The following is a 23,197-nucleotide window of genomic DNA, read 5'->3' on the forward strand; positions in this document are numbered from 1 at the left end:
ATGACCTGGTGAAGGGAAATGTCCTTTGGGTAAGAGTATTGGAGGGAATGTACTAGAAGGAAAGGTGGGTGTTGTCACAGCATGAATTCAAGAAATATAAAGAATGGATAAGACCCAATTACTGACAATGACAAGTCCTAGGGAGTTATCGTTGGAGTTAGAGTTTGAAATAGGGAAGAAGAATGCAAGATCATGGGGAAAAAGGATTTAAAAAACACAGAGTCTAGGGTATTGAATAAGCAGATCATCATCTGTTCTATGTATGTGATGGTTAGGCTTCATTGAGGCCACAAAAGAGATTAGTAAAGCATACTTCTGGGTGTGTCTGAGTGAGCCACTGAGGCATGACTTTGGGCACTATATTTGGTCCCTTGCTTCTTTCACTTTGGCACTGTTCCCCTGAGCTAGTTCCTTGCACTATGAACTGAACATCTTTCTCTACCATGCCCTCTGTCATGATATTTATGCCTTGGATCTGAAAGGAAAGTTAATACAGAAAAGTAGTACCAGAGAAGTAGGGATATTGTTGTCCCTGTACCTGGTCATGTGATTAGGAGCTAGTTTGTGGGAGAAAGGTTTAGAGATCTGGGCTAAAGACTGAGAGTGCTCTAAGCAGAGCCTGATGGATGATTCTGGTCAGAAGACAGAACCCCAGAATGCTGATAGGCATGTGGATGGCAAAGACCTGTTACAGGAGTTTTCAGTTGGGAACACTCTTTTTGAGAATTGGACGAGATGTTATGTGGGCTATACTGTGGCAAAAAATTTTGTCTACATTTTGCTTATGTCCTGAGACTTTGTAGGGGTCTAAATTTAAAGGTAGTAGATTAATTGATCTGGCAAAGAAAATTTCAAGGTAGCACATTGGTCAGGCTGTAGTATGAGTATTGTTGATTTCTCTTACACAGATTTATGATGAAAATCAGGGGCAAAAAGCAGAGTAGAAAATTTTGAAAATTTTAAATTTTGGCTTAGAGGAAACAATATGTAAAGTTGAGGCTGAAGTTTCTGAAGAGATTAGTGCCATTAAAAGAGAATCAAGTACAAGAAGATGCCCCAAGAGTATTTTGGGAATCCAAAAGATCCCACCCAGCATAGCCTCAAGGGTGTAAAAGCATAAATCTTTCATTATTAAAGCGAGACCTTGCTCAAGAAGAGACACGTAGGGAATCGGTTCCCTAGAATTCATTTCACTTTGCTCAGCCATCCAGGCACTCAGAGGCTCCTGCTGCTATAGTCCAAGGTGGCCTGGCTTCTCCTACCTGAGTAAGCAACTTTGGTGTCATCTACATGATGCTGGTCTTTCACACATACCCAATGTTAGAGTTGTGGAGTCAGGGAGACTTCCATCCAGATTTCAAAAGAAAGCATGGAAGACCAAGCAAGGAACCTCAGAGAGGGTAGTGTGTGAAGCTCTGGGAATGAAATCAAAGGTGCAGTGAATACTCTAGGAAGTTAGAGATCGCAGAAACATGGGATGTCCACTGAGCAAAGCTGCAGGCAATGAGTACAGTGAGGCCAAGGGAGAGACCACATGACCTTAAACCAGCAAGATTATAAACATGAGGCTAAGTGCTCTGGAACTCACATATTATAACCATGTACTCTGGATGTTGGAGATAGAGCTACAGGGCTTAATGTCTTTCCTGTTAGATTTTGGTCCAATTCTTTATCTCCTCATTTTACCCTTTTGTAATATACTGCTTATCCTATGGCATTGTACCTTGGGATTATGTAACTTGTTTTTAAATTTTTTCACAGAGGTTGATAGCTGAGTTTGCTTTGTCTAAATTTTATTAGTTCATGTAATACATGATGTTTATATTCATCTTAGGGAAGGGATACATGTACTTAACATAACTTGGTTCTTTATTTCCCTTCTTCTCTTCACTTACTTCCCTCTCCCCATCACTAGATCCTGTTTTCCTATTTTCTTTATTATTATTACAGCATTTTTACAACATATAATGTTTGTGACATATAATGATTACATTCATTCTGAATAGTTGGTACATGTACATGATACATTTTAAATCTGTTTATTTTTGCTTCTCTCTTTTCCTTATCCTTGGGCTCTTGGTCACCTTCTCTTCTGTAAAAGATCTATCTGCCTGTGTCATTTTCAGATGAGACTTTTTAAAAAAATGCTGAAGCTATTTAAACTTTTGGAGAGAGGTTTACTGCACTTTTGGTTGCATGCAAGATAGTTGTATCATGTTAAGCAGAATTATTAGCTTATTGTTTTTATTTGTAAGGTACAGACAAAGGAAATAAATGTGTTTGGATGTCAGGTTGACAAAGGGTGGTCTGTAAGGTTTAAACTTGATTGTGTCAACTTGATGGGCTCAGGGCCACCTGAGGGATTAGTAAAGCCCATTTCTGGGCATGTCTGGGTAGGTTCCTGAGGCATGGCACTTGGTACAATATATGGTTCTTTGCCCCTTCCTCTCCAGCACTGTTCCTCTGCTCTGTTTCCTAGAGACTAAGAATTTGCTCTATCATGCTCTTCCACTATGATGTTCGTGCCTTGTAGTCACCCAACAATAGATTAAATCTCTTGAAATAATAAGCCAAATTAAACTTCTCATCCTTTAAACTGCAGGTGTCATGTATTGTGTTCCAGTGACAGGAAAGCTGAATAATGCAACATATATATTAAATTACCAAAGATTGAGGCAGAATTAGTGTTGGAGAAAGTAGAAATGAACTAAGAACTATAGAGCCTAAAAATGAGGAATTGGGTTGGGAGAGGGAGAACAGTGCATGAGTGACGTAATGAATGATGTAACCTATGATATAAAATTGACAATGAAAAGGCAGTTTTAGGACTAGGGAGGAAACGGTCTCGAAACAACTGTCAACACTGAAAATACAGATTTCATATCACGTAGCTTTCACACAAAATCTTTGATTTTTGTTAAATTAGAAGATCTAGAAATGAAGGGTCATGGAAACTCCTGCCCCAGCAGTACTGGGTTTACCCAATTTCAGGTATATTTTTATGGAATACTTTTGGAAATTCAGGCAGAGGTGCTAAACGTTAAATATGTCTTCGCTCTTGATCTCTAGAGGGAGCTATTCCCAAAAGCTAAGACCTGAACTGTTTCCAACACTGCTCCTGTTTTCCAGTTGATAGAGCCACTTATTACAGTGTGTAACGCTGAGATTTTTCTCACCGTTTTCAAAGCATCTCTTATTTTGCCAGTAGCATTTCTGTCATGGTAAGGTGGGGTATTACAATATAAACAGCAGAGGATTTCAAAACAACACTGAATTTCACTTAAATTCCAACACTTTGAGGGAGGAAGCTTTGGTCACAGTTTCATCAGAAAAAGATAGCCTGAAAGAGAAGGGGCTGCTTCGGAAGGAAACACGGTTTGGCTTCCTTTTGATCTCTATTTTTCTGCTGTAGACCTCTTCATCCATCTTTTCCACAGTAATCACTGTGTACACGCACCTTTTCATCTCTTAAATTCACCAAGCGTTGGCAGGAAAAGGAGCAAACACTTCGGCAGAAGTCGTCTTTAGCTGAGTGAGTGCTTATTTTCTTCTTGTGGTTTTTGTGTTCCATCTTTTCTGCCACGTTTAATGAAATAAGCCTTTTAAGCCCGTAACGACGAACTTCTTATTCCCTCACTGGGAAAGGGCCAAGGGTTAGCTCCGACAGCTCTGCCCGGCGGTCTTGGTCCCGCTCTCGCTCTCTGGTTGGTCTGCACAGTCGCCGCCAGCGGCCAGAGGAAGAAACGCTCGGTTCGCACCACGAAGCCTAAGCGCCGGGAGCGCAGGAGGGTCCCCGCCGGCGGGCCGGGTGCAGGCGCGTCCGGCCCGGAGCTGAGCGGAGCGGCGCCGTGCGTCACGTGAGGCCGCCCCTCCCAGGGCCGGGAGCGCCGAGGGCCGAGGTGCCGGCCGCCGCGGTGGGGCAGGATTTCCGCGGTTGTGTGACGCGGCGAGCAGAGCTCCGCAGCCCGCCGCGCCCGCCCGAGTCTCGGCATGGCGGGGAGCGGCGCGCTCTCGGCGCACACGCTGCTGTTCGACCTGCCGCCCACGCTGCTGGGCGAGCTGTGCGCGGTCCTGGACAGCTGCGACGGCGCGCAGGGCTGGCGCGGCCTAGGTGAGCGCCGGGCGGCGGGGCGGCGGGGCGGCGGGGCGGCGGGGCGGCCCCTTCTGGAGCCTCCGGGACGGTCGGGCGCGCGCTCGCCTCCCTTCAAGTACTTGCGGACGTCGCTGCGGTGTCGACAGGGGAGGCTCGGCTGAGACGGGTGCTCCTGAGAAACATCTCACAGTCCTAAACTTTGCCTGCCTCGCCCGGTGCGCAGTAGTCAAATCCAAACTCGCAAGGGTGTCTCCCTGTCCTTGCAGAGTCACCCTGGAATATAATTTCCACATTAAATCATTTCAAGAAATTTAAAGTGTTACCTGTTTGAACCACCGAGTCCTCAACTTAATTACTTAATCAGGAAAATGCTAAACTAAATGTAATTAAACGGGCTTTCAGTTTCCTTAATTAAATACATCTTCCTTATTTATCAAATCTGGCTGAATGAAAGTTTAGTCTAAAGAGTGGCGTTTGTTTTTAATCTAGAAAACTGGCAGGCTCCAAAACTCCATTTTATGCAGTCGTTGGAAAGTTGAGCAACTGCGTGTTGCAAGTGTTGAGTGCAAGTGCTGAATTCAGGCAAAAACTTTCTGAAGCAGGAGTGTTTCGGGTTAGATTTAATGCTTCATGCTGTCACATTTAATGTTAACTGAAAAGAAACGTGATTATGTCAAAACAGCTGTAATTGTCTGAAATGGTGATTATTCTTACCAAATAGCATTAGTCCTCTGAGAGGAATTTCTTTCAGTTGCTGATGAATAATTTTATTACACTTTCCGGAACTGCAGTACCACCGTGCTGCCAGTTATATAAAAATTGTTTTATGTGTTTTAAATTCTACATTTGGAGTTTGACCTTTCAGTAAAAATCTCAGCAAAAGGAGCTTGACTGATTTCTGGAAAACGGAAATTTTCCAGTGTGAATTTGAGAGCTCAGATCCCCCCTCCACCAGATATTTTTGAACTGGATGGAGGTATAGACAATATTAGCACACCTATAGATTTCCTAGAGTTATTGAATTTATGAAACAAAATGTTTTTAGGCCAGTGCGCATGTCGTAAATGAGGCGAGGTAGGTGTCATAAATGAAGGAAGCAGGTTGATAGAGATGAAGAAGATCAGGAAACACAAGAGAAGGGACAGTCAACACTTAGGTGCTGGTCACTGCTGCTCTTCAGGAAGGTCAGCCGGGTCTGCTAGATTCCTTTTCACTTTTCCTCCTCCTCTTTCTGTCCATAGCACTAATGTCAGATATTTGTGCTTTTCATGAGTTGGTATCTTACATAACCCAGGCACTTTATGAGTCACATGCTGTGAGCATCATCCGTGTCTTAACAAATGAGGACTCTGAGGTACACACTGCTGAAGTAACTTGCCCAAGTTTACGCAACTTGGCAGCGTTAGGATTTAAGCCCTCATAGCCTACACCCATAGTTTATGGCAAACCACACTATACCTGCTACTGCTGTGTTCTTTTCTAGGGCAACTCACAGCTTCCTGAAAGCATTCCTCACTTGAAAACAATTCAGTGGTCCATTTAAACATGCAGCCCCACTCTCCTATTTGTGGAACAAAGATCACCCAAAGGAGAACAAGCAAAGGCTATTCACATCCAACAAATCAGCTACTATTACATTGAACTAGCAATTTGAAAGGCAGGCAGAGAAGTGAAAAGGTTGCAGCTATGTCCATTGGAGGAAATTACGGGCAGGCTCATGTGAAGTGAGGCATCCATTTGACCATTTAGGTGTGCATATTTGACTTTTTCTGATTGATCCTACAGGTCAGGGAAAAAAATTAAGGAAGTTATCAGTTCTGGTGGTTTGCAGCAAATTGCTACAGGGGTTATTGTTTGGCTTTCTGAACTTACCGCTATAGATAGTTCTGTCCTGGTTCCTGTAGATAGCAGATTGCCTTCTTGGATCCATGTTGAGGATCCATGTAAAGCCTATCTTTACAGGTAGACTGGCCCTTGTCCCTTTGTATATTGATTCTTTCAAAGTGAAAGGATCTAACATATTTACTCCCTAATGCTCCAGCTATAATTCCCTCTACAGAGAGTTGTGCCTCCTGACTGCCTGACTTGTGCAGCTGGAACTAACCAGCTGCTAAGTAGCTCTACACCAGGGAAGGTTGGCATAGGTCAGGATATTCAGGGCCACTGCCTGTGTTAAACATGCTGAGTTTCCCTGTTACAGTGAAGGAAGAAAGCAGAGAAAAAAGCGCAGGAAGAGAAACGTGATTTTGAGGGAGGAGGAAAAAGGGAAGAGAGGATTAAATCAAGAAGTCGTGCTGGGCCTAGAGTTGTAGTTCAGTGGTAGTGTATAGTTTGAGAGACCCTGAGTTCAAGCTCTAGCACATACAACCACACAGGACTGTACTTTTATGCTCAGGTCAGGTGAGGCTCTGAAAGCATAGAGGTCCCAACATGTCAAATGGAAAATAACTGTAACAGTAATAGATCAAACTATCTGGATCTGATCATGATTCTTGATGATGCTGAGTGTCAGGCTGCAGACAGAGGAAGGTAGTATAGCAGCCTGTACGATAGGATGAGTGTGTGTGTGTCAGGAAAGGCAGGTGGGTCATTGGCATACCAGGATCACTGTAAAACCTCCCAACACTTCAATTTGCTGAGAAAGAAGACATTTTTACAGATTCTATGTAATAGGTGATATTCAGTTTTTCCTATAAAAAAGGAAATTATAAGACTTAATTACTTTAAAACAAATTAAATGTAAAATCATTTTGTGTTTGAATATTCAATAAGGACTTAAAATAATAGAATAATAACATAGTTGCCATGTTGGAAGTATTTACTGTTTGTCAGACATTTAAGTGAACTACCTCATTTACTTACAAAAATCCTATGAAGTAGGTACTCTGCATATTTCAATTTTATTGACATGGAAACTGATACTCAAAATTTAAACAACTTCAGTCAGAGTCTACTAAATTACAAGGATTCTAACTAGATCAACAGACTTTTGAAGCTATGTTCTTTTTGTTTTTGAAGGCTTTTTTAAAGAATATTTAAATTTATTGAAAAACTTAGAAGATGACACAGAAAGCTCTCACATATACTCTACATCTGCCCCATGTATTCTTCAATTGGTTTCTCCTATTAGTAACAGCTTACATTAGGATACTACATTTGTTACAGTATTGGCACATTCTTGTTAATTTACGTTGGTACTGTTTTCACAGGTCTTTCATCCATCTTCATTCACCTAGAGTCCTTTCTGTTGCCAGATTCATCCAGCTATCTCACGGCAGTAGTTGCCATGTATTCTTCATCTCCTCACTATGATTGTTTCTCAGGCTTTTCTTGTTTTAGATGTATCTGGAAGTTTTGAGGAGCATTGGTTGTTTCTTAACTGGGGTTTGTCTCATGTTTTTCTCATAATGAGTTGTGGGAAGAAGACTATGGAGGGAACTGGCCATTTCATCACTGAATCTCATGGGTACATCCTGTGGAAGTGAATTATCACTCGATCTTAACCATGGTTGAGAGAGTGTCTGTCACTTCTACACTGTAAACTTAACTCTGTCTGCCTATTCCCATAATGTAACCTTTGGAAGAACTGTAACATGTACTGCTGCAGCCAGCACTGTAACCTTTGGAAGAAAGTCACTTTGTGCATTCACTATTTAAGGAGTAGAGAGATACTCATCCCTTCAGCAGAGGTAGCTGAACTTCTTCCTCTGAAATATCCTCTCTAGTTCTTGTTTGTGCTCTAAACTACTAACCATTTCTCTAGTACCCTTGATAGCTAAATTCCTCAAAAGGGCTATTTATCATCAAATACCTTTATTCCTTCTTGGACTTTGATCAAGCTTTCATCCTCTCCTCCCTTTGAAATTCCTCTTCATCATGGCTGAAAACAAGAATCCGTTTTCAGTCCTCATTTAATTTGACACAGTTGATCAATCCTTTCTCCTTAAAACACAGCCCCTGCTTCTGGAACACAACTTTCCTTCTTTGTTTGTCTTCTTACAAAGCCCTTTTTATGTTTTAGAATGCTTCTGAGTTTAACCCATGGACTTCTTTTCTCCTGTTTATTTATTTATAGTAACCACTACCTTGTAAGTTCCATGTATAGGCCAGTAATCCCCAAATTTCTAGTTTTGATCTCTCTCTTGAATGTCAACATCACCCCGTCTATATGTCTATTAGACACGTCCAATTTCAGAAATTCCACTCCCCCTTCCCCATTTCAGTTAATTGGCAAGTCCATCCTTCATTTATTTAGGCCAAAATATTACACTTGTACTTCCTCATTTTTTTTTTTTTTTTTTTTTACAAACCACATCCTGTCTTTCAGTAGTTGATGTTCTGACTCTGACCTTAGGAGCTGTCTGATCTGCTAGTCATTTCTTGTCACAGCCGCCACAGCCACACTGGACCCAGCTACAGTTGTATCTTACCTCACTGGACTCCCAACTACTGCCGTTGAGCTTCTGAAGTCTCTTTCCAGCACAGCACCATGAAGGTTGTTAATCAAGTGAAGTGTATGATAATATTCTATTTAGAACTCTCTGGAAACTTTCCAGCCTGCTCAGAATAGATACCAGTCCTCTACACAGCTTCCCCAACTTCCTTCACCCTTTTACTTGCTTGATTCCACCCATATTATCCTCCTTGTTCCTTGAGTGTGCAAGGAACATTTTTCCTGTAGGCAGTCTTGAGTTTTGCCTCTTTACTTGCTTCATGTTTTTCCTTAATGGTCACCCCTCCTGACCTCTTTTAAAGTTGATATCCTGCCTCCACTCCTTATGGCCTTTTCCTCTCCTGCTTTGATTTTTCACTATGTAATTTATCCCCTCTCACACTCTCCATATTTGTTTATTGTTCATTTAGAAATAAGTTTCAGAAGAACAGGACCCTTTTTTTGCATCTAAAATTGTACTATCTAAAATTGTACTATCTAAAATTGTACTTGGCATAGAACAGGCAGTCTTTGAATATTGGTATCTGTATTTTGAATGAATTAATGAATAGTCAAATGTCTATTAAACTTTCAAAAGTAGCCAGGCATGGTAGTACAAGCCTGTAATCCCAGCACCTTGGAAGATTGGAGCAAAGGATTACAAATTCCAGCCTAGCCAATAGTTTACATGAAACTCTTCCTCAAAACAAAACAATAAAAAGGGCTGGAAATGTAATTAGAAGGCTTGGTTTCAATCCCCAGCACCACTAAAAATATAACTAAAACCTTGATGGGCAAAGTATTAGACAAAGCCTTATACTATATATAGCAATATGGTTCCTGGTTATACAGATTTACAGATTTAGTATAGGCAACATATCTGTCCAATGCTATAAAGAATTAAACCAAGAAAACGTGGAAAAATAGTACTCATCAATCATCTAGGTACAAAATTACACAGCCGCTGAGTTGTAGTGTGAAGCACAAATACTGAGCATAAAGTATTCTTAAGTTTTCTCCCAGAGGTAATTAATTTTAGGTTAGAGCCTTACCTTGGTGTACAACATACTTGAAAAGTGATGCACAGTATTCCCTACCTCCAGTTACGGAATACGAATCATACTCGGGTGTAGAATACAAGATACACATGAGCTTAAGTATAGAAAACTCTTTTATTCACTAGTAGGTTTAAATACAGGGATATAGCTAATTTTAACTTTTCAGTTTTGCTTTCCTTTTTTTGGAATTAAAAAATATCTTTAATTCTCAAAGTTCTTTTAAAAGATTGATTTTTGTATGTGTTTATACTTTAGAAGAGAGGCATCTTTCTGTTCCTCACTACATTGTCTAAAAACCAACTTTGCTGTCTTAATTTGCTAGGGGTTTTGGAATGCGGTTTTATGCAAATACAAAGGTAACAAGTCGGAGTTTGTTGCGTTATTCTAAAAAACCCCTTCAGAGACACATTTGCATATGATATCTGTAACTAAATTCCCCAGCGGTTAGCACCACCTCGAAACAATCTCCTGCACTCTCAAAACAATCTCCAAAAATCTCTGAGTGTCTAGAAATACTGCAAAGCAATCATTATCTTCAGGTAAACTGATTGCTCAACTTTTCAAGTTGATTTTTTGGCTTATATTGTGCTAACATGCCTTTCAAAGAAAGATTGGCTTCCAAAAAATGGTTTTAAGCAATAACAACCATAGCGTAATTGTAATTGTCCTGATTTATCTTTGTAGTTTAAAGTTAGAATATTCTTAACTTTAACAACACAATTAGTCACTGGAATTTTCCTCTGTATTTGCTTTGTGCTGTGTGTAAACAAAGTCCTATATTCTGGAAAGAAGCAGATTAGGAAGGATTGGAGAAAACTAAATATTGAAGAATGTAATTAATAACATCAAGATTTTGCATTACTATTGCATCATACTGCAACTATTTTATAGAACTTCATTTAAATGAATTACACATTTTATGGATGTTAATAATACTCTTTAGTAGCGCTTCTATTCAAAATGCATCATCCTTAAAGAAAAGCTATTAAATAAATAAATCATCCAGTTAGAGAAAGAGAAAACTTATTTCTAGTCTTAGAGGAGATCCATGTGTGTGAGCAGTACCCATTTTAACTGAGTCCTATTCAGTGAACTTCTAGGATTAAAAAATGCCTTTGCCTGAATTAGCTTTCAGAAGATTTCAGGGGCAAAGGAGTGCAAACTGACTCCTTTGCTGGCCAATGTTTAGTGCGCTAAAAATTCCAGCTTTTTTGCATCTGTTCACTTGTGCTACAGCTGAATCTCAGAAGTGTGCTTAAGGAAAAGTGGCTTACATTAGCAGTTTCTCAACCAAGTCACAGGACAAGAGAGCACAGGGCCATAGCCTGCTGCCCCATTTTTTAAAGAGTTTTTATTTTTGCCATATTGGTAGTTGAACCTGGGACTTGATGCATGCTAGGCAAGCTTTCTCCTGCTGAACTATATCCTCAAGCCTTTTTTCTTTGAGTCAGGGGTCACTAAGTTGCACAGACTGGCCTAAAATATGCAATCCTCCTGCTTCAGCCTTCCAGAATTTTGGCTTGTGCCACTATACCTGGCTAGCCTGGTGTACCTTTCAAGGGAAATTCAGAAACTAGCAAAAGCAAAAAAAGAATGGATTTATATGGGAAAGTTTATAATCCTTTGGGATTGTTAAAGTTAACTATTTCTCTAACAGTTATAAATGATTCCTTTACTACTGTGAGAATTGTATGAACTATAAAATTTTTATACTTTCTATGTGTAATTATTTCATATACATTTCCTATAGCTATTGTCACCAGATGAATCTTCCAAAAAAGTCATCTTTACATCATTTTTCAGAAATCTAAGATTAGTACCATTGCTTTCAGAATGAAATTTACATCATCATCATCATCCTAATTATTAGTTTTGAGACAGGATCTCACTGGGTAGTTCAGACTGGACATGAAGTCACTTTGTTGCCCAAGTTTGCCTTGAACTCATGGCAATCCTCCTTCCTCAGCCTCCGTACAGCACACGTACTGTTCGTGTGCACCACCACACTTGACTTTGAAGTTCAGATTCTTAACTTATCTGAACATTTAGAGACTCTACCGTTCAGCAGTATAAATTGAACATCTGTATGCTAAGCATGTTCCTGGAGACACAGTTTTTTAAGAATTGGTTTGCTTTTAGAAATACTCAGATTTAAATTTGATTAATGCTATAGAAGCCACTCCTGCTGTAGGTACCCTTCCCTGGTGTCTCCATCTTTTAGTTAGAAACCTGTCCTCATCCCCAACCACACTTGGTGCCTGTGATTACTGTACCTCTTGCACATTGTAGATACCACCAAGTAGTTGAATGATACTGATTTGCAGTATCCTTTCTGAAAAGCTTCTAGAAATAAAATATTTTAATATGCCTCAACTATACAGACAGACAGTATATACAGTCATGTCATCAGTATCCTCAGAGGATTGGTTCTCTGATCTGCACAGGTAGCAGACTACTGATGTTCAAGACCCTTATGTACAATGGCAAAGGATTTGAATACAACCCACATACATCCTCTCATATACTTTAATAAATCCTTTCTAGATTACTTACAATAAGTGCAAATACTAGGAAAATATTTGTTATATTTCTGTTGTTTAGGAAAAGTAACAGGAAAGTGATCTGTTCATGTTTAATACAGTTACAAGTTTTTAAAAAAATATTTTTGATCTTCAGTTGGTTGAATGCAAGGATGCAGAACACATAGATATATATATGAAGGACTAACTGTATTAAATAGAATTGCCCTATCTTGCTAATATTTTTACTTTAAAGATGTCATCTTGTTCTAGTGATAAGCCATGTAAAGCCATATATTGGCATTTGGATAGTTCTTTTTGTGAGATACCATCTCTTCAAAGTAATGAGGAATTAATATATTCTTGCCAGAATTTAAAATAAGAAGGCAAAGACATCCCAACTTAATGATGTCAGACTTGTTCTTTACATCTTGAAATTACAGTTAGTGCATATTAGTTGTGCTTATCGATGGGTTCCATTGTGACTTTCTGTACATGCATATAATGAACTTTGATTGTATCAATTCTCGCTACTACTCTTACTCCTTACTACTGATCTACTTCCCCTTCTCTAGTGGATATCAGTTCAAACATTTTATTGCAGCTTTTTTCCCCCTAATTATGCACTCAAGTAGAAAGTCTTATTTATCCTCTCATTTGGTATATACTCACAAATGCTGCCACTCCTTTTGGCTGTGTTTTGAGATAAGATGTGACTGAAGTCAGGCAAGCATGAGGTCATGAGTTTGATCCTCAGTACAAAAAAAAAGTGACTGAAGTCATAGAAAATTTAGTATGAAACTGTGTATGTATTAACCAAGGAAGAATGTCATGCTGCAATAAAAAATACCACTAAAACCTTAGTAGTTTTACACAGCAGAAATTTGTTTTTTGTTCTTTGGAAAACCTCTGAGGATCCAGTAAATCTCTCCTCCATATGATGGCCAAATATTCCAGGCTGTTTCAGTCTGGACACCACTACGGCAACCTGTGCTTCTGCTGTTACTGTGGGTAGCCTAGGAACCTAGGGTATTATACTTTGGTTTTCCAGTACTGCAAGAGACATATGTACATGCCTAATCTTATAGGGGAGGAGAATGTAATCCTCCACGATGAGGTAGAGGACTGAAATACTGGTGAGTCCTGGTAATGTCTACCAAGTCAATTTTTGGCTCAAAGAACAGAGAGCTGTAATGGTTTTATACTGTGAACTTTTTTAACTTTCAAAATTTTCTCAGTTGAATATTCTAGCAAAGCTTTGTTGAACTAAAAATATGGGGGTGGAGGATGCCACATTAAAGCAGAAAATACCTACTTTTCTTATGTCTTGGTTTCAAATACTGTAACTGCTAAAGCAGCTCTCTAAGAAATTGATGAACTTGGACTCTGAGACAGACTTTAAGCAGAGAAAAGTTCCACAGGCTTATTGCATTTCTCAGATCTGAGCATCTGAGTGCCTTCTAAAAGCATATCAGATTTTGAGAAAATCACTGGTGGATGGGGAACTCCTTCAATGAGATTATCTTGGTGTCAGAAGGACAGCTGAGTTTCTCTAACTAGTTTGGTGGATTTTATGCACAGACCTATCTGTGGGATCCTAAGGTTTTTGGGTGAAGGTAAAGGTATGAGGGGATGCTGCCATTACCATCAATGGCCCACAAACACATTGCTAATTTTAGAACTCAAATTACTGAGCTAACCTAGGAATATTATCACAGAAACAAGAAAGCTACCTTTTCTATCATTGCCATCTCTCCCTCTTATTGCCTTACAGAAAACTTTAAAATTTGAAAGTCATGCAGCAAAGCAGAATACATGTTCTCTTCAAGAATTCTAGTAATTTGAGGCACCATAAAAGCTCATATACTCTCAGAAACACTTTAAGATATTTGTACAAAGCCCTAAACAAATCATGTACGCTAAAGCGTGTAGTATTTTAGTGAACTGTTTCCTTTACTCTACCCAGATAATAGCTTTTAATTCCTCAAAAACAAGACAGGGTAGAACAAACATTTACAGTACTGTTGTATAAAAACAACCTTCAACAGCTGAATCCAGATATGTTACAAATGAATAAAAACTGCAGTGAAAGCATGAATAAAAAAGTTTTAAGTAATTTTGGAAAACAGCATCTTAATTGCATGTTCTTAGGCTAAGGACAAAAAGAATGGTTGCATTCTGACCTAGTTAATGGTGCTTCTCATGATGAGGAACAGCAATTACTCAAGTACTTTATGCAGTATACTAGAATTAAACAAGAAAATATATACACATTAGTGTGCATACATGTTTTTCCCAGCTCTAATTGTGGCTAGAGGACCCATGAGCTATAGAACTCTGACCATGATAAGAACATCTAGCACTTGGACGTTAGCTTCTAATCACAGACTTCAATAAAGAAGTATCTTTGGCCAAGCGATTCTGCTGCTGGGAAGGGCAAATGCAAAATGAGCCTGGAGCACTGTGTAGAGCCAAAACTTAAAAATGTGCTTAAAAAAAAAGAATATACTAGAATACAGGAACCAACCAAAATGAATAAAACTATAACAACTTTAGTGATGACAAAACACTGATAGTATTGGATCTTAATTATCAGAATAAAATATCCATTAGTGTATATCACGCTAAATAAGTTGAGTGATGAAATGAAAAAGATACTCTTTATTGTATAAAAAATTACAGTTAATGAAAATAGAAGAAAAAATAGAAAGTAGAAAATCATTAAGCAAATAACAGTAATAATTGTAATAAAGTCTGCTGATGGGTACAGATATTTTGGGTCAAATCTGAGAGCTGACATTTCCATTACCTCAAAGCACTTCCTCCAATACTAATTATAAGGAGGAGAAAGATAATTTTAGATACTACTTTAACTAAGTCATTTAGTTAAGTGTTAGTGGTAATAGACCTTCATAGTAGAGACCATTGACTATTCACTAAAAAGGATGCTGTCTTTCATTGTCCTAAAAAGACTGAGAAATCACAGATTGGAGGAAATTTAGAGGAGAAATGACTAAATGAAACATGGGGAACTATAGGGTCCATGAACATAAATACACATTAGGGAACTGTTGACATTAGAAAAATGTTTGTAGTTATTACTAATTCTGGTAATTGTACATGGTTAGTGATGTGAAGATTAATATAAGGTGGGTAAGGAGTATATATTAAATTAGTTAAAAATAAAATGACATATATAAGGTAACAGACACATATTCCAATAAAAGTAAACTATTCTTTGGTTCTTTCTCTTGCAATTTTTATAGCAGAGAGACTTTCAAACAGCTGGCTGGATGTTCGTCACATTGAAAAATATGTAGACCAAGGTAAAAGTGGAACACGAGAATTACTATGGTCCTGGGCACAGAAAAACAAGACCATCGGTGACCTTTTACAGATTCTCGAAGACATGGGGCATTATCGAGCTATTCATTTAATTACAGAGCATGGTAAATACGTTCTTAAATTATGGCTTTTGATCTATCCCACAAGACTTATAATCTGTAAATGGAAATAATGCATTTTGCCTAAGACATGGACTCATCCTGTTTTGCCTCAAAAATTTCTTACCTGTCACTTTCATCTGTAGAGGACATTGCTTCATGTGTGTGTATATGCTTGTGCATGTGTGTGCTATTTTTTCTTATATTGCCTGACTCATGTGGTGCATTCTTTTCTACTGCTGTATAGTTTTTTTAACTTTTATAAACAAAGTATTGGCTTTAAAATATGTCATTTCTAACAGCTAAGAGAATCAACTCCAAAAATTTGAAAACTCTTTGAATCATAACAATCAAGATAATATTTAAGTTTTAAATATATCCTTTATTGTATTATATAATTAGAATTTATAAATGTAATTGGTTTTCCCTATGTATTTCACTGCAAATGATACCTCTGAAATGGACTTGGATTTTTATTTTACCTTCACTGCTTTTATTATGCCACAGTCTTAACTTTTCATTACTTGCTTGTCATTCATTCCATAAATCTTCTCTGTTTATCTCTTCTGATTTTGATAAATAGAGCTCATAAAATTTTCCTTGTTTTATCTTTGTTACTAAAGTAGTCTCTTACCATCCTCTGTTCTGTTTTTTCCATTTGCATTTATTCACTGCAACTATAATGATTTTGAGTGATGTTGGGCATTTGTGTTACAGACTTGGGACCCTTATGTTGGGCTCTTTTTTTTTTTTTTTTTTTTTTTTGTCTTTTTCCTTTTTATCGGTACCAGGGATCGAACTCACGACTGCCTGCTTGCAAGGCAGGCGCTTATGCCGCTGAGCTAAATCCCCAGCCCCATGTTGGACACTTTTGAATCAATGTCTTTTATCTTTGGCTCACCGTATCCATATTTTTAGTTTTGTGTATTTACACACTTGTTCTGTGGTAACTTAATGTACAGGAATCTCTCCCTTTTTACAAAAAGAAGATTTGCACACACAAGGATAAATCATGAACAATATGTTACCAAAAATTATAGCTTCAGAATGAGTTTTATTTTGAAATTTTTGTATTAATGGGATATTAGTTCCTAATAGGTTTCCACCATAATGTCTATGTAACTTGGCTAGTGATTCCCCTAAACAACCTTTCATCCATCCTTTCTTTGGTTTAGTACAACACAGTGCTTTATTCTGAATCTGAGCAAGTGAAATGTAGCAGTCCTTGGGAATTACAAATGCCATGTCTTTTGATTATCTGAGTATTTTCCAACCACTGAAGCCAACCACAAGGCTTGCTGTTCACAGTATAAATCTGTATAATTTAATGGGACACATGAATCTGTTTTATACTTCAGTGTTTGGAATATATTTCAGGGTATATTTTCACTCTCTGTGTTATTGATGCAGCAGAGAGGGATGTAACTATACGTAGACAAAATGTCTACATTCCTGATTGACTCCTAGACTGTTCCAAAGTTGATTTTGTTTTTAAAATATGAGATTAACTGATTATAAAGATGATTATTTACTGTTCTATATAAGAAGTTAGATAAATTCAAGATGAACAGGAGAATAGTACTCTTTTATTAAAGAAAATACTATTGTTTAATTGCAATTTATTGAGTCAATGCCTTGAACTAAGTCATAATCTCGAAGAAGTTCATTGTAGCTGGTTTTAGTGGTACACTCCCATGTACTTTATGAAGTTAAAGCAGGAGGAATACAGGCTCAGATCCAGTCCAGATAGTTTAGAGATTTAGAGAGAACTGGTCTCAGAAGTTGGTTTTCAGGTATTAAACAAATTTTGCACATCTTGAATAAATCTAACTTGATTTTGTTACATAATCTTATGTGTTTGTCACTTTAGTTGCTATTATTTTGTTGAGGATTTTTGCTTGTATGTTACTAAGGAATCTTGCTTTGTACTTCCCTTATAGTATCTATGCCTGGCATTGGTATCAGAATAATACTGACCTCACTGAATAGTTTGGGGGTTTTTCCCCTCCTCTTCTATTTTGGAAGAATTTGGGTAGGATTTGTGTTAAACATTAAATGTGTGATAGAATTAAAAAGTTAAGTTACATGATCCTGGATTTTTCTTCATGGGAAGTTTATAATATTAATTTAACTTCTGTGCTGTATGTGGATTCAGATTGTTACTTGCTGAGTTAATTTCAGTAATTTGTGTCATTCTAGGAATTTATCCATATCATCAAAGTTATCTAATTTTATGGCATACTGTTCATAGAATAACTGATAGAAGCTTATAATTCTTGTTTCAGTGAGCTTGGTGTCTTCACTTTACTGATTTGTGTCATCTGTCTTTCTTTCTTGGTCAATCTAGTTAAAAGGTTGTCTTTTTTTGTATCTCTTTTCAAAGCACTAACTTTGATTACACTGATTTTCTCTCTGATCTTTATTAATAATTTCCTTTGTTGTGCTCACTTCAGTTTAGTTTGCTTTTCTTTTTCTACTTCCCTCAGCTGAAAATTTAGGTGATTGATTTGAGATATTTCTCCTTTTTTAAAAGTAGACATTGCAGTTATAAGTTTTCCTATAAGCACTGCTCATGCTACACCACATAGGTTTGGGTATGTTGCGTTTTCATTTTCATTTATCTCACACTCTTGTCTAATTTACCTTGTGAATTCTTCAACTCATTGATTATTTATGAATATCTTGTTTAATTTCCACATCTTTGTGAACTTCCCAGATTTTCTTCTGTTGCTGATTCCTACTTCAATTACCTTGTGGTCAGAAAATATACATTGTGGTACATAATGAATGCATTCATTATGGATCATCATACTAATAAAAATGAATTTAAAAAAAGAAAATATACTTTATATGATTTCAAACCTTATTTAATTGTCTATTATCTGACCTGTTCAGAAAAATGTTTAGTATGCATTAGGGAACTGTGTGCATATTCTATTTTGGATGGAATGTTCTGTAGATGTCTACAAGGTCTAGTAGTTTTATAGTGTTGTTATAAAGTTTTGTTATTAGTTGTGTTTGTTGCTAGTTTTCTAAGCAAAATAAGAAACACTACAATGTAATCTAAGAAAAACCGGGAGCTGAAATAAACATTTTCTTAAGTCTGAATCAAAATGTTAGAAGTGACATGAAAGAACAAGGTTTTAATCTTTTGTAGAAAGCTATATAGATTCCCTGAGTTAAGGCAGAACTATAAAAAACAAAATTATAGTCTGTATTTGGGAAGGGGCAGTGAGTCTGATGGTTGATAAAATATACACACAAAACCACATATAATACTTTATGGCATAAAATGGTATAAAAATAAACTAACCCACAGAGATCCCATATTACAGCTTTAAAACTTTTAAGTATATGTGCAGCCAGGCACAATGATGTATACCTGTGATCTCAGCACTTAGGAGGCTGAGGCAGGAAGATTGTCGCCAAGTTCAAGACCAACTTCAGCTACAAAGTGATCTCAAGGCCAGCCTGAACTGGATAGGGAGACCCTTTCTCAAAAAAAAAAAAAAAAAAAAAAAAAAAAGAAAAAGTATATGAACAAAAAGCTGGTAACAATTTCACATTTTTGTTTTCAAATTTATAGCTTGAATTTTAATATTTTAATGTCTGACAGGAAGCAGCTACTCATGTTTTAAGTGAAGGAAATAATATTTCTTTTTTTTTTTTTTGGTACCAGGGATTGAACTCACTACCTCGTGCTTGCCAGGCAGGCACTTATGCCGTTGAGCTAAATGCACAGCCCAGGAAATAATATTTCTATAATATTTGATCTTTAGAAAACTATTTTATAAATGATATAAATTTGTAACCACTCCATATGAATGAAGCTGAACTGTTGACATAAATATTACTAGCAAGAAACTTATTTTCATTCTCAGAAAAAAAACACTAGGAACAAAAATGTATTAAGCTTCCTTTATTTCTCTTTCAGGAACAGGCACCCATCCTTTAAAGCAGAGTCGTCAGGAATATGGATTTCCAAATATATTAGACAAGGTAGGGCATGTATGCATAGAAAATGATCTGGGGTGCTGTTGCATAGATAATTGAGCATAAAAACGAAAGTTTCTGGCAGAAAAATGTCACTTGTGCCATGATTTTTAAAAAATGCCTCAGACTGTTTAGGAAATTGGAGATTTATAACTGTCATCTGTCAGAGCTCAGACTTAATACAATTATGAATGCTATAAGTTATACATTTGTCTTAGGTCAGCTTTTAATTTTCTTTTTTTAGTTGGTGTTTTGCATGTTGTTATTTTTTTTTTTAGCAAATTAGCAGTGATTTTTATAGCGTTAGAACTTCCCAATTTAAAATACACAGTGGCATTGATACTTGAAATTTTGAGTGATAGATGGAATACCAATGAATGCTGTTGAGTAGAACGAAGTAACTTTACACTAGCTTTCTTTCTTTTTTTTTTTTTTTTTTGGTACTAGGCATCAAACTCACAACCTTGCGCTTGCCAGGAAGGCGCTTATGCCGCTGAGCTAAATCCACTAGCTTTCTTTCAAATTAAGTTCTACTCTAGAGCACTCTATTGTCTCATGGGAGAACTATGGATTTCTATTAAGGCTCTTTTTTTCTTCTCAAATTATGAAATGAAATTACCTTAGTATGTGTTTTTTTTTTTTTTTTTCTTTTAGGAAACAGCCAATGCTACCGTGGATAATATTCTTACTCCTAAGCATAATGGAAAAGGTAAACAACCAAAACAATTCACCCTTTTCTTTGTCACATAAGTGAATTTAGGTAAGAACATACCCACTAAACATTGTAATCATTTATATCCAGATTCAGTATAAAACTTTCATAGATTTCAAAATGTTTTGAATTTTGGTTACAGTTCTAATGCATGAGACTATGTTATACTAAAAATCTTTTGGCTAATGAAGAACATAATTGTGGCCCCTTTTCCTAGAGGGACTTTCTTTGTTAGTAAAATTTAGTTTTATGTATCATAAGAAAACATTTAAAAACTCACGACCTTTTATATAGCTTTAGAAATTTCATAGTGATTACAAAAATCTTTTGAGATAATTATCGAGCAAGACTGAGGGTCCATATGAAAACTGAGTTTTCACATTAACTTTCCCACTTTATTAGTGAGAGACTAATTTAGTCCCACCTGGGAATCATCCTGACAAAATTTTATTTAGGGCCTTTTTCGCTAGATCTGACACTACTCTTGTTGAAAAGAGAATTTAAAAGGTTAAATAAGGTTTCCATTCTTTAGCAGTCAGATCTCAATCAAACTGTAAATGTCTTTAGAGAATATTCTTTATTAGTTATGGAAATATTGCCCATATTGGCTTGGATGGATTTAGCTAAGCATTTTAAAAGTTTTTTTTGTATTACATTATTTTAAATGTTTTTTCGCAAACTCCCTTAGGATGATTTTTTTAAAGTGGGTTAGAGAGGGTTTAGCTCATGAAAACTATGTCTGTTAGTCTTGCTTGGAAAATATTGTTTAAGCGTATCAAGAGTTCCACTTCAGGGTCTTATTTTAGTGATTTTAGGTTCATAATGGGTCAATAGCACCAGATTGACAAGAAAACAGAATATTGGAAAAGTTTCCCCAAGCAAGCTCTTTGGCTGCTTTCTTTGGAGAGGTGATAAAATCACAGTAATATTTGTCCAAATACCTAAAAAGTCATTTATTTGCTCTGTGGGATAATAAGAACTGAAGCTCAGGAAATCAGCAGAGAACACATGCTGGCTTCAGTTTGGGTTTGTGGTCTTTCTGCTACTGCTTTCCACCTGGCTCTAACATTTTTCCATTATGGAAATCCAGGTTATCTAGTGACATTGATTCTTAAGAAAAAAAAAGTGGTTTATCTTCTCTCTGTTTCTCCTTTCTAAGGAATGTTGCCTGAATCTTCCATCAGCTTTCAAAACATCATAGAAGGGACCAGAAATTTTCACAGAAACTTCCTAATTGGTGAAGGCGAGATTTTTGAGGTATACAAGGCGGAGATTCGAGACCAGACATATGCCATTAAATTATTTAAACAGGTATGAAAACATTTACTATCACAGCAGATCCATTACATTTACTTGTGTATGTTTCATATTAAAATGTGGGGGTTTGTTTTGTTTTTGTTTTTTGTTTTCAAGACAGGATCTTGCTGTACAGTTCAGTCTGACCTTAATCCCAGTGTATACCTGATACTGGCCTGGAATTTATGGCAGTCCTCCTGCCTCAGTCTCCAGAGTGCTGGGATTATAGGCATGCACCACCATGCTTAGCTAAAATGTGTTATTTTCACAACTTTGAAAGTACATATATTTGAAAATAAAATTTCCAAAGTGAAAATAAGGTATATTACTAAAGAACAGACTGAGAAATGAATGACCAGTCTTGTAAGAATAAGGAAATTGTATCCTTCTCATCAGATATACTGAATGAAAAAGAATTTTGTGAAAAGCTGTGTAAGGCTTCTGAGGCTTTATTTAGAGGATTAGGCTGGGTTAGTCTTAGGATGAGCACTGTGCTCTTTAGGCAGCTTCGGAGCCATCTGCTGATGGAGTATTCAGTGCTACTTCATAAATTGTCTGCTGTCACAGTTCAAGAGGGTGGAAAGCAGGAGGCTTCAAGTAGGAGCAACGAGCTCACTGTCAGAGAAGGTAGAAATTGGAAAATAGTTGAGGTTCTATAGCCAGGAAAGCAGAGAGGGAATTAGCAAATAAAACTTCAGAGTGTGTAAGTGATACGCACCTACACAGATATACAAAAGAGCTGTGCTTCATGCTTTTCACTGTTAGCTAGCAGTCAGCCAAGTCCTATGAGCTGGGTGTCTATGCATATAGAGATGAAAAAGGCTGCCTCTGTCCTCATGATGTTCACAGTCTTTCACGGGCAATAGCCAGTCTAAGAAAAGATTAAACTGCAGAGTAACTGCTCAGTAGGCATATTTTTTAAGAAATTGGAAACAGATGAAAAAAATGTGAACTTCTCTATGGATCAAAGGATGGGTGGAGTTTTAGGAGACAATAAAGGAGAAGGGGTGAAGGTGGAACAACTAGCAGGTACAGAGGCCTGGAGGTGCAGATATGCAATCATGCATATCATCAGGTCATTTGGTGGAGCAGAGGAGAGTGTGGCAAAAGATGACACTGAAAGATACGAGGTGTGATCAGAAAATACAGTGGGAAATTAGGACTTTCAAAAAAATTATTTCAGAAAAAGACACTTTACCATTAATTCCCATCAAAATGACTCGTCCTTTCTTCAAACACTATCTCATCATTCTGTTACTTTTTTTTTTTTTTTTGCACTGGGAATCAAACTCATGACCTCACGCTTGCCAAGCAGGTGCTAAATCCCTGGCCCATACTTTCTTACGCAGTGCTGGAAGAATCTTTCCCAAGTATCTTTAGTTGTAACTGCCTCAGTGTTCTAGATCGATTCAAAACAGTTGCCTTTCAGTGGTCATTTTGATTTGGGGACAAGCCAGAAAGCATGCAGTGCCTGTCTTGATGAATAAGGTGGATGAGTACACACCAAAATATTTGTATGAGCCTGCCTTTCCTTTGGGATGTCACTCCACAGCACCATTCACCATATTTCTGGTTATACCTCCTAAATGCTCTCGAGAGGACTTTTAGATAAACTTTAGAAGACTCGAGAGGACTTTAGAAGTGGCAAGAA

General features: G+C 37.3%; 1 protein-coding gene across 1 annotated transcript in view; it reads left to right on the forward strand.

Annotated features, from left to right (window-relative positions):
- Positions 1-3,600: 3,600 nt before the first annotated feature.
- The window catches only part of Irak3 (interleukin 1 receptor associated kinase 3), a 53,262-nt gene continuing 33,665 nt past the window's right edge, over positions 3,601-23,197 (forward strand). Inside the window, exons 1-5 of the mRNA XM_003475944.5 lie at positions 3,601-4,111; positions 15,369-15,551; positions 19,480-19,544; positions 20,193-20,247; positions 21,410-21,561. Coding sequence (XP_003475992.4) covers positions 3,991-4,111; positions 15,369-15,551; positions 19,480-19,544; positions 20,193-20,247; positions 21,410-21,561 — 576 coding nt within the window. The 5' untranslated portion in view covers positions 3,601-3,990. The remainder of the gene's footprint in view (positions 4,112-15,368; positions 15,552-19,479; positions 19,545-20,192; positions 20,248-21,409; positions 21,562-23,197) is intronic.

The sequence above is a fragment of the Cavia porcellus genome, unplaced genomic scaffold (assembly GCF_034190915.1).
Source record: "Cavia porcellus strain 051 isolate PalLab524CR breed Dunkin Hartley unplaced genomic scaffold, mCavPor4.1 scaffold_8, whole genome shotgun sequence".
In the NCBI taxonomy this organism is placed as follows: domain Eukaryota; kingdom Metazoa; phylum Chordata; class Mammalia; order Rodentia; family Caviidae; genus Cavia; species Cavia porcellus.